Source organism: Urocitellus parryii, chromosome 8 (genome assembly GCF_045843805.1).
Source record: "Urocitellus parryii isolate mUroPar1 chromosome 8, mUroPar1.hap1, whole genome shotgun sequence".
Classification (NCBI taxonomy): Eukaryota; Metazoa; Chordata; class Mammalia; order Rodentia; family Sciuridae; genus Urocitellus; species Urocitellus parryii.
Window position 1 is genome coordinate 97,818,125 of NC_135538.1, and position 19,736 is coordinate 97,837,860.

The following is a 19,736-nucleotide window of genomic DNA, read 5'->3' on the forward strand; positions in this document are numbered from 1 at the left end:
TCAAAGCGGTGTGATTCACCACTATGTAATTCTTTCATCTCTAGGTACACAGTGCAAAGCCACTGCAAATATTTGAGAAAGTAGCTGGAAATTTTTTTAAATTAACAAATTATTCCTTTAATTTTTTTTTAAATCTTTGCTCAATTCGTCTGTATTGTCCTTTCTTATAAAATTCAAATTCAGGGCCTCAAGAACGTGACTATCTTACTACAGGCAGATATATGTTTTCAAAGATACTTGAATAATTCATTATGCCCAGTACAAGAGTTATTCCCCATGATTTAAAAGAAAAAAAAAGAATTATTTTGGATTTGTCTCTTTCTGTACATGAAATATGACTTCTAGACCTGAAAGTCAGAACATCAGAACTTTCTAGAAGGTAAGTTCTACCTTTCCAGGAGGTTATAAGACTGCATGAATTAAAACCAGTTCAGTATTTTTCTTTTAATGATAAGCAAAATTAAGACGCAGGGAGGCTAAGCAACTTGCCTCAGCCTTAGGTAAGCTGGCCTCCAAGGCTGCTTGGTTCTTCCCACAATAGCACCCTGCAGACTCAGTGAATAATCACAATAGAAGGCCAAGGATAAGAACAGCTGATGTTCCCTGGTAACCTTATGATAAAATTTATGACAATGGGAAGAAAACAGAATACCATTTATACCTTTGAACATAATACTTCCACATCTTTGAACAAAATAATACAATGTTCTTTCCATGGGGAAGCTGATAAAACATCAGCTACTCATCCATAGCCCTTATCTTTCTTTCCCTATAGTCTCACTTAACAAGCAAAATAAACCAACATTTAGAAAGACTAGACTGAGTTTCTCTTCTCTCCTCATGGTCAAGGGCACTGAATATACTACTGACCTTATAGCTTTGATGTAATTCTTCTTTCTGTCATAAAAAAACCAGCATGGGGTTACATACTGCATGTTTGTGTATCCCCCAAAACTCATATTAAAATCCTAACCTCCAATGTGATGGCATTGGGAGGTGGTTAGGTCATGATGGTACAGCCCATGTGAATACAGCTAGTGCCCCTGACAAAAGGGACTCCAAAGAATTCTCTCACAATGAAAATTTGGCAATCTGTAACTCAGAAGAAGGCCCTTACACCTCACCAGACTCTGACCATGCTGGTACCCTAATCTCAGACTGCCAGCCTCCAGCACTGGGAGAAATACACCTCTGTTATGTATATGCCCTCCTAGCCTATAGTATTATGTTATGGCAGACCAAACTGACAAAGACACATTAAAAAAAAAAAAAAACTCAAAGGAAAGATAAGATTAGCCTCGTAAAAAAGAATGTCAGAAAGAAGGCTGAAATTGCCCTTTTAGTGTTCTCCTTCCTTTTTGCTAAAAACAGGAACAAAAGTCATACATCTTTCATAGAGTTCTTTCCATTTCTAGAGTCAACAAACCATGATCCCTGGAATCACTGATTCCTGGTTTCCATCTATGAGTAGATTAAATATTGGGTGCATTGTGCTCTGGCTTCTCCTGGTCTGCCCTGGTTTATGCCAGCTATCCTAGCATTTACCAATGGTCTCCCCTTTCACATCAGAAGGTGTCCCTGTTGGATAATAAGTTACATGGTCACCCGGTTAAATAAAATAATAAATCTGCTTATCATATGAAGAACTCTGGTACTTATAAAAGACTACCAATAGTAACATAGGGGAATGGTCATAAAACAAGATAAATAATTTCAATGTAAGTTCCTATAAAAAGTTCAGACTTGTGAAATATCACAAACCCTCCATTTGGAAAACATTGGCTCCAATCTTGCTAAAAAGACAATCCATTACAAGTGATGTAACAGTTACCAGTTACCACCTATCTGTATTTCTAGTGAAACTTAAAACGTTGTCCAAATATATTTCCTTATTTAGAGGGAAATTGGTTCAACTTATAATTGAATTTAGGGGGTTGTTAAAGTACTATTACTTAGATTCTGTATTGGTGGTATTTTATTATAGTTTATGATGCTTAAATGTTAGTTTAATTTTTTAAAAACAACGAATAATAAAGGCCACCCAAGGTAAATGTTATCCTTGATAATTTGGTTATTATACATCAGAGTAAACTCGAAGTACATGTTTGCTCTGAGGGAAACAAGAAATCACCACACAGTGGCTATGGAAGGGCAAGGTTCTGAGTCTGTCATGAAAAGAGTATAGGTGCTAGTTGGGAGAACAAATCTGCACTTAGCCTCCCTGAGACCAAGCTCCTCCACTGACTTGTTATGGGTCCTGAGAAAACCATCTGACTTAGTTTCTTCAACTGTAAAATGGGAATATTATCTCCCTCCCAGAGTTGGGATGAAGATGGCAAGTTAAGTTTTTCATGTGCTTCTGGAAACATGGATGTGCTCTGTCTGTTATCAGTATTTTATAATCTGGGAAAAATTACTGAGGTTACCGTAGGTTATCAATCAATAGGGCTTTATTTTTTAATACTGATACTACATTAATTCAATTAAAAATTGAACTCAAAAATTCAATTAAAAATGACTTATAAGAAAAATGTCCTGGAATATTTACAAATGATTAAAACATCCATAGTTGTTCTATTTTTAATGGTGAAAACATCAATAAAAACAGAGTGATAAGAAAAATGATGGTATGCCTGTTACCTTCAGAATGATAAGCTCATTCCTTCCTGTGATTATTGAAAGATATCAATCTAAAACTCTTGCCTGAGATTTTAAATACAAGGGGGACCAAAAAAGGGACACCATTCCTTTTACTTCCCAAGTATTATTAAATAAATAAATAACAAATGCATAAAAATTCCAGATATCTTGAAGTACTCTGCTCACCTCACTCACACTGTGTAGTTGTCATTGCAGAGAGTGGGATAGAGAATAATCTACTCTGAGAACTCCTCCAAAATAAGTATAGACCCTCAAAGGACAACTTGGATTTTACCGATTTCTTAAGCATCTCAGTAATCATAACTACTAGTGGTAAAGAATTTCCACATATCTGAAACTACTTAATACTAACAGCCTTTTTTGTATTACTTAATTCTCAAAATGGATTATTAAATATAATGTACTACTGGATTATAGAGGGTTGTTCTTAGGGCAAAAATAAGTAACCATCAAAAATAGTATTTAAAATAATATCTCTGTGGCTAGACTTTTACCCACTTTGTACCTCTTCCATTGCTCTGTGTCTAGCACATTGGCTAACTGGTGGAGTCTACCATTTTCATACTGCCACACTCTAGCTCTCTGTCATACTCTGGTGATGTTATTGCTAATGCCAAAATCTACAATTGTGACACCAGTGCCACAGATGACTACCAATGGCCTGTCACACAGCATATCCAGAGGTATGTCAGGACAGTAGCACATCTGCCAAGCTGCCCACACCACACATGCTGACATTTAGTGCCCTTCATATCCTGTGAAGGTTTTAGAGAAACAATCTTTACTCACAATCATGAGTGAAGAGGTTGAGTTGGAGGTCAATCACAAAGGAGGGGACAACCTATTATTTTCCATGAACAAAAACCTTAAGTATCCCCACCTGTCTTCTTTCCTCCTGAGAGTCTGACCCTCAGCGTCCCTTGAAAACAATCCACTGACAATGTCAAACTACCAACTCTGCAGACATGTCTCAATTCTAAGGGGAATTCAATTTAGATCTTGGTTTGGGATCCCTGTCATTTATCAAATCAGAGAAGATACAGTACACACATGTGTGCACACACACTCAGACCCATAAACATCATGTCTGAACTGGGGGTCGAGCACTTGGTGGAGCACTTGCCTAGCTGTGTGAGAGACGGAATTCAATATTCGGTATCACAAATAAATAAATAAAGCCATATCTGTGCGGTTCAGTCAGGGCTTCAAGAGTACTACTTTCCATATATCAGGCTCACAAAGTGCCAAAAACATAAAGTTCCTGGCCTTGAGGAGCTGGTATTCTGCTGGTGGCCAGGATCACGTGGGCAGAATAATAGACACTAAAGGTTTCCATCAACCTGTTGTCAGATGAAGAATATAGCACCAAGTATCAGGGGCCTTGCATTCCTCTCTGACACAATCTCATCCAGTTAGTAGGATCCAAAAAATGTGAGATCTTTACCAAAATAATAATAATAATAATAATAATAATAATAATAATAATAATTCTGAGCTATTTGAAATTTTAGTAAAACTGAAAAACACAATTCATCTCACAATATTGTTGTCTCTATTTAGGCTATTAAAATTCTATGGTTTAGCAGATCAAGTTGTGCTACACAAATACTTCACTGATTTACATGTTCATGATCTGCCAAGGTAGATGATTATAAAAGGACTTCCCACTTTGCATAACATTGGTACTTTGTGGGGGGAAAGGAATATATTGTCTACCACCCCAATACCTTTAAATTTTCTTATATAATGTCATCATAGGTAATTTTTCCACTATGTTCATTAATTTTATTTTACAAACATTATTGCAACAAGCAGCATTATAACTAAATATGTTTATGTTTCTTTACTTCAAATGGATCACTAAAGTAAAATGACTTGGCCAGGAGGTATAGAGTCCAATAGATGGGTCTCAACATATATTATGCCCCAGAAAAGTTGTACCAACTTAAATCATTGTAGTCCTTGGTATATGAGATTAAATATTTTATAGAAAATGTCTTAAATAAAAAATATTGGAAATGTTGCTTTGCTAAGAAAATATCTTTTGTACAAGGAAGGAAAATGCCAGAGGAAGGTAAGAAACATAAATTAGGATACTCTGAACCAAATAGTTTCAGGATTTAAAATGTCTTTGAATCAGACAGTGCTATTCACTGTATTTATGTCCTTCTTTTGAACATTCTACACACACACACACACACACACACACACACGTACTAAGATGCTTCCCAAACTTTCCTCCTGCATACCTTTATTTTTTCCCTCCTACAAATATCCCACTTGGTAAGTCTTGCAGCTTCAGTGCTTTTAAAATTGACTTTTTGAACTACATTAGGTATGGTCTTAATTATTTACACATTCACAATGTATCCATTTATTCTTACTTGTATAGTACTTGCATCCAGATGATTAGTCTCCACTGACACTGGTCTCTAATGTCATTAGGAACAGGCAACTTGTTTTAAGCACTTGTCACTCTTTACAGGACAGAGAAAAAAATCAAAACTTAATAATGTTTAAATGACAGCACATTTCCTAGTGGGAATGTAAGCATAGTTTCTGCTCTGAGAGTGAGAAACCACAGAAAGTTCGGTCTGAAGAGAAAAATCCCCAGTCATAAGTTCAGGGCTTCTCTAGACACAAGAAGTAATCTGTTGGTCACTGTGATTCTCATTTTCCTAATGTCCATAACTTATTGAGTACTTAGTAGGTGCAGGCAGTTTTCAAATATTTCCTCATATTTAATCTATGTGAAAGCCCCATGAGGCAAGACCTATCTCATTTTGCGGATTAAAAAAAAAATGCAGCTCATTTGTGTTCAGCATATTAAGAGTCTAGATTTGAATCTTGACCCTAGAGTCCTTGCATTTGAACCACCAAAATTACTATGGCACAAAAAAGTCATCACTATGATATAACTGCCATATAAGCTGCAATTTTCAAACCTCTATAGATGGCATAATTTGAGTTACATGAGCAAAATATTTTGGGCATGTCATATGACATAGCATATACAATGCTTTCACGTGGTGCCATTTCTCTTATCATGGTCCATTTGTGCTGCTGTAACAAAACATCTGAGGCTGGGTACTTTATAAGAACAGAAATTTATTTTCTCACAGTTCTGGAGGTTAAGAGTCTAATATCAAGGCACTGATATGTTTGATGTCTAGTGAAGACCCACGTCTCATACACAGTGACTTCTAGGCTTCCTCATACAGTGGAAGGGATGATTAATTACTGTGTCCACGCACAGCAGAAGAACAAAAGAATAACTCATTCCCTTAAACCCTTTTTAAGAGTTCTAAGTCCCATCCACTAGGACTCCGCCCTTACAACTTCATCATCTCTAAAGGCCTCAGCCCTTATTACTAGCACACAGACAATTAAGTTTCCACATACCAATTTGGGGGATACAAGCATCTCTAATGAAGGAGAAGGATATTATTCCTCAACATCCATCACCTACTGAAAAGACATTTTCAACACAATCAAATCATTGGGAGGAAACTTTAAAAATAAATTAAGGGGCTTCTGGTTCAAGATGCTGATGGGCCTTTCTCCCATATCCTGCTTTTGCCCCTAATTAAAGTGAGAGGAAAGGAATTTAAAACAATACACCTGTAGCAATAAGAAGTCTGGCAAGGCAGGAGAACTGTTAAGAACAGCACACTGTAAATATCTGGAAGATGAAGAGGAAATGGAGATGCATTGCCAGATGAAGCCAAGCCACCAGGAAAGTATAAGCAAAAATAACCAACACTGCACTGTTACGGAAACACAAATAACTGGATGGAAGCAGACCTCAAACAGATCAGCAAGCTCTCCTTTATTCCACAGCGGAGTCAATCAATCAGGCACTGGAAGAGCTCATTTTCTGGGTATGAAAATGGCCTGCAGTTACAGAAGGGGTTTAAGTTTTACAGTTTACAATAAGGATGGTTTAATCATTAGAAACTGCAGACGTATTGGTTTGGACGGTCAGGAAAGAAGGTGCAACTTCTTTGTCACTGGGAAATTCATTGTCACTGGGAAACATCACTGGTGTTCACTGCTTATCTTCTTCCTGGGACCCATTTTTACCCAGTGCTCCACCATTTGCTTTTCTCCTTCCAGGACTCATTGGCAATGAGAAAGGGTAAAAGTCCAGGGCCCTGCGTTTCTGTATCTGCCTCCTTCTTTCAGGGCCCATTGTTCATGGGAAAGGATTTACTGGGAGAGGTTTAATGTTTAGCTAATTTAATTTAATGTTTGGAACTCCCTCCTCCAGAGCCACACTATCTTTTCGTTTTTCCTGGGGGGCTGTCTTATAGAAATATTATTTTCCATAACCCTTCAGAAGGGACCCTGAAAAAAAAAGACCTTTCTAAACCCCAGACAGTGCCAGATTCAAGGAAGGTAATTCCATGAAGTCTTCACTATGAAATAGGACCAAGAAGAAGGGGATTCTCTGAAGGTATAAGACCAACTAGTTTTCCTTCTTCCCCACCCCATGCAAAGATAAGCAGCAGCCAGGGAGTGACATGCTGCATTCGGAGGACTCCCCAGCCAAGTGATGAATGAATGCAACCATGGATGAGAAGCAGAAGTACAGCAAAACATGCAGGAATTCCTGAAAGCTGAGCTCAACTAGAAAACCAAAATAGGAATGGGAAAAGTTTTCATTTCCTTTGTTTCCTTCCCACATTATAAAAGAACATCCCCCTCTAGGTGATAAGCTCATTCATTCATGCTGACATTTTCTTCCTCCTGCCTCCCACTATGACATGCCATCCCCAGAGAAATTATAACAGGTTTGAGAAAGCAATTCTACAGGCTCTCGCGTCTAAGATGAATGCTATCCAGTTTGTATTTAAAATCATGAGGTGGTCTCTGAATTGCCGCACTCAGACATCTACAAGAGTACAAGGCCTATTTTGGAGAACAAGTTGGAGATGACATCTTCCCTAGGGGCTATACAGACAAGGAGATGCCCATTAACAGGGAAGAAAATTGATAAAGGACCCTTGAGAAATGTTTAGATTACAAATAATGGCGAAAGACAGCAATTAAACCACAAAATATCCTCTATATTTTTTTTCAAAAATCACCTTATTTTTATGAAGGTCATGCAGCAAAAATTACTCTAATGCACTTCCGTCACTAATATGACATTCTATCCATCATACCCTTAGGGGAGCCATACTTGGGACCGAATAACTAGATATGTAATTGCAATCCCCACAATGAGAACCTAAAAAATATGTCGCCACAAGTACAGTGTGTTACAATTGTCACGGTGAAAGCACAGCTCGGTTAAAGCCTGCAACTCATCCATCTCCCTTCTGTTATTCACCATCACACAGAGCTGAATCAAAAGATCCATTCAAACACTGCATCTCAGACTTACATTATCAGCAGACACAGCTTTAATTAGCAGGGGTTTTCAAAGGGCTGGATGGCTTCAAGAACTTGATTTGAACCATAAAGTAGAAATCTGGATCCTTATCAGTTTCACTTCTCCACTCCCAGCTCCCCTTCCTGGATTCTAATAGTTATAGCCCTTGTTCTTTTTCTTTCTTTCTTTTCTTTTCTTTCTTTCTTTCTTTCTTTTTTTTTTTTTTAAGAAGAAGAAGCAATACAAAAATCAAAAATGGTAGCTAGGGTTTTGCCATTCCTGTGCATCCACTTTTTCCTCAACCTTCGGCAATGCAGAGGGGCTAAAATTAAAGTCACAAAGGGACTAAAAGATCTGTGTCAGGTGCATTGCAGAGAGTGGTAAGAGTGACAAAAGGGAATGGAGATAAGCCATTTTCAAAGTGACAGTTAAAACACAGATCTTATATATTCTAAATTTTATTCCTGATAAAAACACTGCATCTGCTTTATTTTATGTAACATTATGAGAAAATAGAATGCTATATTTTGCTATTTTTATACTAATATGAAGGCACTTAATTGCTACTTTTTCATCTACCACACAATTTTCACTCATGATTTAATTCCTGAATCTTTGTTGTTTCCCAGTGAAAACAGAAAAAATATGCAATTCAGCTACGAGTAGCGAACTGTGAGCTTTCTATATCAACTAAGAGGAGGGTTTTATTTAATAATGATATCTGTGTTACATTTAGTTAGTGATGATATAAAAATATAGATTATTTTAAGGTTCCTAATGTTTGTATAAACAGGCAACATTTGGTATGGAAAGGATTTAATAAATCCATAGCCAGAGGACACTTTTCGTATACTTACAAAGTGCTGGAGAGCACACCATTCTTTGAAAATCCAATATAACCCCTCTCTTTGTAGATAAGGAAACCAGTCTAAGTGATTTGCCAACGGCGACACAAATACAACTTTCCCTAATACTGATCTCCAGGACACAAATTCAGCGTTTCTCACTGACCTAGCTGGCACAAACTCCTCATCACCCAGCAACATACATGCAACCCAAAGACAACAGGTTCTTCATTTAAACTGTTAAAGATAAATCAGGACAGAACTCAGAACACCTGCACACACGCACCTACCTTCATTTGTCTTTTTTAATAGTATCGTCTTATTTGAAAATTATGCACATGGTCCACTATCATCCTGACACACTGCCTTTTCTCTCCATTATTTTTGTTTTGTTTTGTTTTTTGTAATTCGATGTTATAAATTCTGCAAGAATTTTTAAAAATTTATTTGTTACTGGCTCTATGAAGAGGAGGCTGGGAAGAGGTTAGAGTGAAATTATTTCTTGTGCAAAAGAACAACTAGAGAGTTTTTTCACTTCAGTCTGCCAAATTGATTGCAACTATACATCTTCAGCTGGAGTAAAACCAGAATTTTCTTATTGCTCATGAGGGATGAGGGATATCTCAGTTCCTTGGATAGCATCATCTTAATTAGCAAACTCTCCAGTACCTGATGCAAAGGGATCAATCCTAAAATCCCTTTATGGACTTCTCAGAGAGTTCTTATTTCTCTGAGAAATGAGAATAAATTAATAAGTAGAGATAAGTAAAATTAGCACTATCATTACTATAAATTCAGAAATGACACTGAGTTCAGAAATTTAGAGAATCCTCATTTTGAAATTCTGAAATCTTTCCATTTGCCTTCCAGTCGAAGGATACTTTATGAGGAACTTACCAAGAAATTTGGTTCATTACTGCCCATCTGTTTTTTGAAAATAATTATTTCCATGGAGCATTTTGGAAATCAACTTATTACAGAGTTTCTGCACTCTTTGGAGAAAAATGGATAATAAATTCAAAATATACCATCATGGATGGGCCACCCTGGGAGAAGTGCCAAGGGGAAGTATGGACCACAGAGTAGGCAACACACATATGCTAGAGAGTTAGCAGTCACCTTTTTAAAGATGCAGGAATGCTCCATTCCCCATGGTGGTGTCATCCAAAAACTACCACCATGAGCTAACAGCACAAGGAAGCTAAAGTGTGAGGATAAATTGACTCACATACTTACCATGGAAAATACCAGACAGAATGTTCATATAAGGCAAATATGTCAGTCAAGTCTAGAGTATTGCAAGGGTCATTGGAAAGTTTACTATAAATTACAGAGAAATTAAAATTGTTTTCAAAAACAGAAGACCCAATGCCAAAAAAAAGGAAATGTTATTATTTGTTTATTTTCATCTTTCCTTCAATTTGATCAACAAAATTAGCTTTTCAAGAATCCAGGGCTAACAATAATGATAAATAGACCTAGTATATAAACCCAATGCCTTACCTTGAGAGATTGGCCCCTTATATAGCTAAATTTAAATTTATCACTTGTCATTATTCAAAGTTACCTTGTGAGGAATGTTGAATAGATCAGAAACAATGTTCAAGCCATATTGAAAATTACATCCAAGTAAACTAGAAATACCAACAGTATAAACTTTTTTTTTTTTTAGCTATGTTAGGGAATGCTGAGTGTCTGTTACTAATTAATCTAGTTAGACACAAAAAGAGAAAAAAGCAAATAGGTATTGTGACAGAATAAAATACATTACTGAATACAATGCTTTACAAATGTTTCCATCATTAAGACATTCCAATAAGTAATTATAGACTTGCTACTAAAAAGTCTATGTGAGGAATTGGGACATCTGTGTTTTGCACACTTAGAATATTTCCAAGTTCCTAAAAATTATCATTATTTTGTAATCTGCTTAAAAATAACAAAAATATAATAATCACTTTGAGGAATAGGACTTTATCATTTGTGTTTCTACTGCAGTCCTTTTTATGCTCTCATTTTTGAAATAAGTATTCAGAAATGTGCATTGACCTGTGTTTTGATTTGGATATGACGTGTCCCCCAAAAGCTCACATGTGAGATAATGCAAGAAGGTCCAGAGGAGAAATGATTGGGTCCTAAGAGTCTTAACCCAGTCAGCAATTTAATCCCTTATAGGGATTAACTGAGTAATAACTGAAGTGGTAGGGTGTGGCTGGAGGAGGGGGAATTGGGGCATGACTTTGGTATATATTTGCATCTGGCTACTGGAGTCTCTCTCTGCTTTCTGATCACCACATAAGATGCTTCCCTCTGCTATACTCTCCTGCCATTTTGCTCCTGTCTTACTTGGAGCCCCAAGGAATGGAGCCTGCTATCTATGGATTGAGACTTCTGAAACCGTGAGCCCCCAAATAAACCTTTCCTCCCTGACAGTTGTTCTGGTCGGGTCCTTTAGTCACAGTGGTAAAAAAGCTGACTAAAATAATTTGAATGTCAATTTTTGTTGGTTTACTTGAGGACAGTTCTACCTACTAGGCACTTTGCATATCTCAAAGGTAGTCCCCCCGCCCCAAATCACAAATCGTCATCAGATAATGACATTAGGAATTATAGCCAAAGCACTAATTCTGTGCTTTCTTATTTTTGAATAGATTTCTTGTTAGAAATTAATTTCATTTGTATTAATGGAGCTATGAATTTAATATTATTAAAGAGCTACACTTTAATAAATTACCACAGAATTTATTAAATACATAGTTCTTTATATTTTTACATTTTACCCACCATTATTTCTATTTCTTTTCTTTTAATTTCAGTAAAAAATAAGCAGGACAAGCCCTATTTTCTGAAATTGAGAAATATTTTCATTTTTGAGGACATAATTATATTTACATAGCAGTAATCAAGTCTTTCATCTTTAAACTCAAAAGAACTCAAAATATTTTAAATATAAAAGGTAAAAATTACACTATTTTAAATATGTTTTTAATCTTTTAAATCAAATACATCCTATTAGAATCCTAATTGTCAGATGATATATTTCCTTTCCTAGAGAGTTACTTTTGCTCAAAGAAACATTCAGAAATTAAATACTGTCTTAATCATCTTCTACCAAGTTTCATCATAAAATGAGTTGAAGCACATACTTTTCTTGTTATTTTTTGTGATATTACTGAACATTCACTGCTTGGGACAATGAAATTGTCTCTTGAGACATATGATATTAATAAAGTAGAAATTATTAGGTTTATGCATGAGATCTGTTTGTTCCTATCATCTCTTAGAGAATCTATTATTATGTCAGAATGACCTAGGACAGGACCATTTTTGCTATATTAATACATGAAAAGTTTTTTTCATTATGAAATTTTAGTTAAAGATAATTGTAAGTGAAATTCTTTGTTGATATATTTAATAACATAGGGAGTAATCAGGATTTTAGCAGTAGTTTTTCTTATTTATTAAAACATACTAGCCAAGCGCGGTGGCATGTGACTGTAATCTCGGCAGCTCAAGAGGCTGAGACAGGAGGATCAAGTTCAAAGCCAGCCTCAGCAAAAGAGTGCTAAGCAACTCAGTGAGACCCTGTCTCTAAATCAAATACAAAATAGGGCTGGGGATGTGGCTTACTGCTTGAAAAAAAAACATACTAAATGCAAATTAGTACTTGTCATGAGCCCACAGAGGGCTATGTGTGGACTGTTATGCATAGCAGCCTCGTGTAGGGATAAGTCTGGCAATGGGAACCTCCCAAGGCACCCCTACAGGGATTGAACGCCTGATGTAGGTGAACTTCCCTCTCAGCATCCCACACAGCACCTGAGATGGGTGTGACCTGCTAAGATGTCAATCAACCTGCTGACTGCAAGACATCAAGAAGCCAAGAATTAGCCCTTGAAACCTTATCCCTGCCTTTGATGTGCCCCCTTAAATAAACCACCAGAGCTATTTTGTCTTTGACTAGTTCCAGAACCCATGTGGACTAGATCTATCAAGGGATTCCTCTTTTGTAAATATATTTCTGAGTATTTGTGTTTTATTATTCACTAATTATTTGAGATTTTAAGTTTTAGGGTGGATTAGATTCTCCATGGCAGGAAGTACCCCCCAGTGAGACTATGGCCATTGAACCCCAAAAAAGCACTTATTTTTAAAACAGTTTCAAAAGTTATTTCATGTTAGAAATAAATAACACTAAGCTTGAATTTATTTATATATGTATCATTTTCCTGAAAATGCAACTCATAAATAAAACCAAATTATTAATCCATATGCTTATACATAATTTCTTAAATTATGTTCCAGAGAACACTAATTCCTCAGAATATTCACCATCATTCTCAGTACTGCACAAAATAAAAATAAAAATAAGAAGGAATATTCACCATCATTTTACACATATTAAGATGCATTATGTTGAGCTGGGCATAATGTATATGCCTGTAATCCCAGGTAGTTGGGAGGCTGAGGCAGGAAGATCTCAGGTTTAAGGTCAGCCTGAGAAGTTTAGGGAGACTCTGTCTCAAAATAAAACTTAAAAAGGGCTATGGGTGTATAGTGGTAGAGTGCTTGCTTGACTAGCGTATGTGAGACCCTGAGTTTAATTCCCAGTACCCGTCTCTCTCCCAAAATTAAAAAGATGTAGTACTTTGGTAAGTGAGTTTAAGAAACACTAGGTTAACCTCCGAAGCATCTCAGAGCCTTCAGTATATTAAAATACAATGTGAGTCTCCAAAAGGAAGTATACAATATGGTGCATTACCTACACAACATTTATTGAACGTTCTTGAGCATGGAGCAGAACCATGGAGCCGTATGGAAAAGCAGAGTTACTAGGAACACTATTTGGAAAGTATATAAGAAAAACAAGATCATTCAGCCCAACGCCCATTATTGTGGAACTAACCAAGCTAAAATATATTGTTACAAAATAGCTCCCTCCCTTCACACCCTACCATATCCCACAAAAATTAGCTTCTGTGTAATCTGATTTTGCAGAATCAATGACAAAGACATTCAACATGACTGAATCACTGGTTTTTCAGGGAGTAGAAATGTCCTCAGTTCTCGATAATTGATTTTTTTATGTTTATGTTTGAAAAATTTGGATAACATCAATTTGTGAAAAATTTCATATGACGTTGGTAGATTGTAAAAGCCTTTAAAAAGGCATAAAGGACACATCTTAAATTGGTAAGCGCTGAGAAATCTTTACTTTTAATCATCAAACATCAAAAAACTTAGGGGCCAGAAAAAAATCAATACTTAAAAGTAGGTTTTTATCTACCCAGAGTATGAAAAGATTTAAACTGAATACACAGTTAAGAATCCCATTTTATTGTTATCTATCTCTTGATGTAGAATACACTGATGAATTTTTAAATTCAGTAGACTATCAAGTTTTTATTTGCTATTGATCATATCTTAGGAATTGTTTTCAAATAAAGTCAACTAGATATATTGTTTGATTGCATGACATATAACATAGTATTGTATAATTGTATAATATTGATCATGATAAACTTCCATCTAGGAAATAAAGCTTTAATTTTAAACAAGGTGCACATTGTAATTCAACAATATTATATTGCACACATCTTTAAATATTTTATGGTAGAATATTTTCCTCTCCTTTTAAAAATCATGCTATAACATATACTGAATAATTTTGAGAACATAGTGAACTCTGCAAAAATATACATATAAGGCTATTTTTAGAAACCTAGCCAGTCATACACTATTAAATTGGTATTAACAAGGAAAACAAAGTTCCATGAATTGAATTGTTTGAATGTTTGTTCACATAAGCAGTCAACATGCCTAACTATTTTTTATTAGAAATTTTCAAAGGTGTGTATTTCCCAAATCTCTTAAATAGATAATTCTGAACATGAGGTAATCACAGTGTCGTTAGAATTCCTGCATTTGAAAGATATCTGAGTTATAAACTCTACCTGTCTATCCACACAATTTCCCCTAATACTGGACTTTTCTGTGTACCCCCTCTCCAAGTATCTCGTCTGCGGGGTGCAAGCTGGATGTTCTCCCTCCCCCAATTTGCTGCCATATTTTCTTCCAATCATCTGGAAGTGAATCAGAGGCTAGCCTTAGGCTTCTACTGCAAAGTAATATTCATGGGTTTTGTGACAGCTATTTCCTCTAAGTAGACGATTTTGTCCACTTCAAGATTTATAGCTGTGTTCAAGGCAGAGTTGGGTATGCAGAAAAAAAGATCTGGCCTTCCGGAAAGTGAAATGTTAATACATCAAATAACTTCAAATGATTAGAGGTCATTTTCATTTTGTGCAGTCCTCCCATGTCCAGTACGTTTATTTGCAAAACTTCCTGTTAAAGATTGCCAGGAAGCTCAGGGTCAGATTTCACACTAATTCATAGCAACTCTTTATTCACATATTTATTTACTTCCTATCCGGTTCAGTAAAGGTTTTGTGATCATTAAGCCTTTACACTTATCATATCTGAATCCTCCTCTTACTTTGAAATGCATTTCAACTTCTCTTTTTATATAACCTTGAGATATTGGCTCTTTCAGTAAGTCAGGCCAAAAACAGTTTGAAAACACTCTCAGACTAGAGATTTCACATACATTATAGTTTTTAATCCTCACAAAAGCTGTTAAAGTAGGTATTACTGCTCCTCATCTTACAAGAGAGTTAACTGAAATCCAAAAAGGTTAAATAAAATCCCAAAGTCTTCTGTTCAGAAGTGTGGAACAAGAATTTTCACCCAGACCTTTCTGATTCAAAATCCCTGGTTAGTTCTATAATACTTGACCTTTCAATATAGTCAAAAAGCAAAATAGTCCGTGGCCATTACATATTTGGACAATCACCTAGAGCAGAGGTCCACAGTTGATATTCAAAATCATGACCTGAATCCTTTAAGAAAATGTTATGTTTTATCCAAAATATTTCTTTAAAATCATAAAATTTTAATATATTTTAGGACTTTTTTGCCCCATTGGATTTTCTTTTCATTTTTCAAATTTTAATATCATTAATAGTGCATAAACCTCAACTTCAGACATCCAAAACAGTACATTCCCACGAGTTCAGTTTTATTATAGTTGATATTGTTTTACTTTTTGTTACTTCAATGCTATTCCAATTAGTCATACCTGTTACAATGTTAATTCTGTAGCCACAGCAAATTTACAAACATAATTAGCCAGCTACATCCGTTAGATGAACAGTGGGCAGCACATTTTAACTCAAGGGTATGGTGTACATAGTGTTTAGCAAATCTGAGTGGCAAGTATTGTTCATTGACAGTTCATTGCTTTGTATCAAGGTAAATTTTCTTTTACAACTTCTATAACAAAAACAAACCAAAAAGAATTTCTTAAGAGTTAGAACACTAAACTTACACTTACTCCATTAAACTAAAATATTCTCCAACATTTATATTTTACCTTGGCGCATACTCTTGGTCTCTCCACAAGAAATTGGCCCTGGAATACTTGTTAAGCTTCATATCAATAAATAAAGCAATTTTCCAGTATTGAGACAATCGCAGGAAGAGCTCAAAATTAAAGTATTTCAGTTTTTAAAATGGAAGTAAACCACATTATTTAACTAAATCAAATTTTCTCCCTTTCTACTAATAAGATTTAATATGGAAATTTGTTACATATTTTTCAGGAAAGCCATGGAACTTCCTGATTTCAAGGTTTTGATCAGCAAAATATGGACATAGAGGCTGGCTAGTACAAGTTTTCCAATCTATGACAGCTGTTCTTTACCCGGTCAATTACATTATAAACCTGTAGATGCTGAATCTCACAAATCTTACCGTTAGTTTCTCCTCTAAATTCTTGTTTAATAAGCGTCCTTTTTCATCCTTTTCAAATTCCATGTTGAAAGAGAAGAGAGAGTGAGTCAGACAGAGAAACAGAGGTTCAGATTCTGTCTAGAAAATGATTTGACTTGCTTACATGTTAGATATTGCTGGACATTCCAAGTTGTGAGAGCCTAGGACACTATCAGAAAGCCCTGGCGATAATTTCTGGTTAGCTAGTGTTTCCATTTATAGATGTTCAAACCCCATAAACAGAGCACTGAAGAGAAGTCAGGCAGCTGGCCTTAGATAATGATAAATGTCACTAAATATAAAAGCAAACTCTTCAACAGGAGAATTATCCAACAGGTTAGGTTCCCTGAACCCAGAAAGATGTACATGACAAAAAGTCATTCTCAAAGAATTCACTAATAGCTGTTGGAGCAGAATAAAATATACTGTAGAATACAGATTTAATGAGTAGGTTAAAAAGGACAAATGTGATAGTCAGAAAGCAAATAGGAATCAGCCAGTTTAGTTCTTCCAAATTCCAATTTGTATCCTGGTAGTAAAAACATGTATGCAAAAAAAAAAAAAAAAAAAAAAAAGACCAAAAGGATGACTCATTAATACTATAATGACACAACACATATATTCAAGGGGTGTTTCCAATTTCATTCCATGAGAAGTTGGTAAATGATGTTTAGAAATACCTTAAATAAAAGTGGTATTTTCCTAGCTTTTCCACTGAGAACAAAGTTATGATACAGGAGATGAAATTCATTTTTTCAATAAAACAAGGATTGTTAGAATTCGTTAGGAAATGTTTCATGTCTTAAAGAAAATTAATTGTGCAGCTGATGGTAATTAAATCTCCCTGTGTTTCGTGGCCAAACAGATATGTGAATGGCAAAAAAAAAAAAAAAAAAAGGAATAAAAATGGCTTCCAGAACAAGCTAAGACTGATCTCAATGGTGGCTTAACCCCTCAGTTTAATGTTAACTTTCTTGTAACACCTGTTTTTTACCTTATGTCAGATTTCTTAAGTTTTTTCCTTCGTTTCTCAAGAAAACATTTTAGAAAACGTGAGACTCGCCTTAAAAGTGATTGCAGCTGATTCTCTGACACCAGCTCGCTCTGGAGCTTATTCTGCCTCATCCTGGAAGAGTTGAGGTCTTAAGAAATGACGCATCTAGTAGGAAAGAAACCTGGCCTTGCTTGGGATGATGAATTCAAAAATCTCATATTAGATTCATGAGCCAAAGGGGTTTCTACTTTGGGCTCAATTCTGAATTCCAGAAAAGGAATTATATGTGTTAGTTTTAGCCCTAACACGTTGGAAAATGAAAGTCATAAAGGTTTATTAGCATGCAAGATTGGTATGTTCAAAAGCAAGGCAATTGTTGAAAATTTATGTGAATGCAACTTCCAAAATCTCTCTAGGGGAAAAGAGAGAGATAAATTTATGCTGTAGCCAAAAAAGGAAACTCAGTTCTTGCTCAGCATACTTGCTGAATGCCTGAAGATGAAATCCAGGATCCAGTTAGGAGGAAAAGGAATGGTGTATGAGGTGCAGAGCTGATTGGGAGATTAAAGGGTGATATTGGTACAGGAGAGATGTTCAGGTACTTTTCTGAGTACCTATATGTGGGTGACCAACCTTGCACATGACTGGGTCATACTCCCCAGCTGGGTGCTGAGGCGCTAAGTCACAGAAATGTGGCAGAGCTTTCCCCACCCTCCTTGGGTTTGAGGGTCAGTGTCTCGTGCATGGGTGTGTCTTGCGACAGCCCCATAGGTGAAGCTTCACTCACCTGTTCCTTTGTAATATAACCCCTTGCCCTGTTTAGGATAGAATCTTCCATGGAAGTGTCTTGTGTGTGTCCCCTTCTCTTACTGTGCCCTTGGGTGTGGCCTACCCAGGTGTCAGTCAACCTGCTGACAGTGGATATCATGAAGATAGACTCAGCCCCCTGAAACCTGACCCTTGCTTCATTTGAATAGCTTCTCCTCAATAAAAGGGGTCAGCACGTGTTCTCGCTCTCTCTTCCTGCGGACCCTTAAGGTCAGAGGAGGAGCCGTCACTGCGACCCCAAAGCAAAAGGTATTTGTGTCTCTTGTGTGGTTATTTCGTGCAGCCCAGTTAGCCCAGTTTAACTGGAGTGACCTTTTAGTCTCGAACAGAAACCTATAATGAAGGAAGATGATCTTAGTTGCAGGTAGACTTTCTAAAAATAATATGTGAAAATACAATTAAAAATATGATGCTTGGGACTAGGGTGTAGATCAGTGATAGAGTGCTTGCTTAGTGTATACAAGACCCTGGATTCAGTCACCAGAAAATCAAAAACAGACATACACACACACACAAAAAAATATGTTTCCTAGCTTTCTGTCCTCAGCAAACTCACAATCTAGGCATGACTGGATATTAGTAGGATAATAATACTCACAGATGGCACACTTCTGGCAACTCACCATGTCCCAGATACAGCTTTAAATTTTTCTATGTTATCTTATTTAATTCTTAAAATTCTAGGAGGTATATATTATTATTTTACCCATTGTTATCGACTCAGTTTTATCACCCCAGATTCATATGTTGAAGTCTTAATCCCCTAATACTCTAGAATATGTCTGTACAGAGAGGTTCTTTAAAGAGGTAATCAAGGATAAACCAGATCATTAGGATGAGCCTGAATCCAATAAGAACTCTATTTTTAGAAAGTGAGGAGATTGGAAGGCAAGGCACATAGCCACCCTACTTTTAGCTCCTCTTAACATAATTTTGTCACAGGTATAACACAGTGAGTGGGTCAACTTTACCAGCACTGTATGGCAAATACTATCTATTCTACCTATTTCAGAGATATGCTTAAATATATTTTCATATGATTTAAGGACAGGTATTTTTCACAGGAAAAATTATGTCCATGCACAGGCCGACTCTCCTCTACTTGTTGGTCAAACAGAAAAAAAAGGTTGAGCCACACTGACCTCCTGATCAGTCACCACAGACAGGCTCCTCTCTTGGGGACTTTCTTCCTGGTGTACAC

At 36.2% G+C, this 19,736-nt stretch overlaps 1 protein-coding gene across 18 annotated transcripts in view; it reads right to left on the reverse strand.

The window, feature by feature from the left end:
• The window catches only part of Mlip (muscular LMNA interacting protein), a 237,267-nt gene extending 220,436 nt beyond the window's left edge, over positions 1-16,831 (reverse strand). For all 18 annotated transcript variants that reach the window (XM_077801981.1, XM_077801982.1, XM_026411254.2 and 15 more), the window contains exon 1: positions 16,696-16,831. In XM_077801981.1, the coding sequence (XP_077658107.1) occupies positions 16,696-16,758 (63 nt within the window). In that variant the 5' untranslated portion in view covers positions 16,759-16,831. The remainder of the gene's footprint in view (positions 1-16,695) is intronic.
• Positions 16,832-19,736: the final 2,905 nt, after the last annotated feature.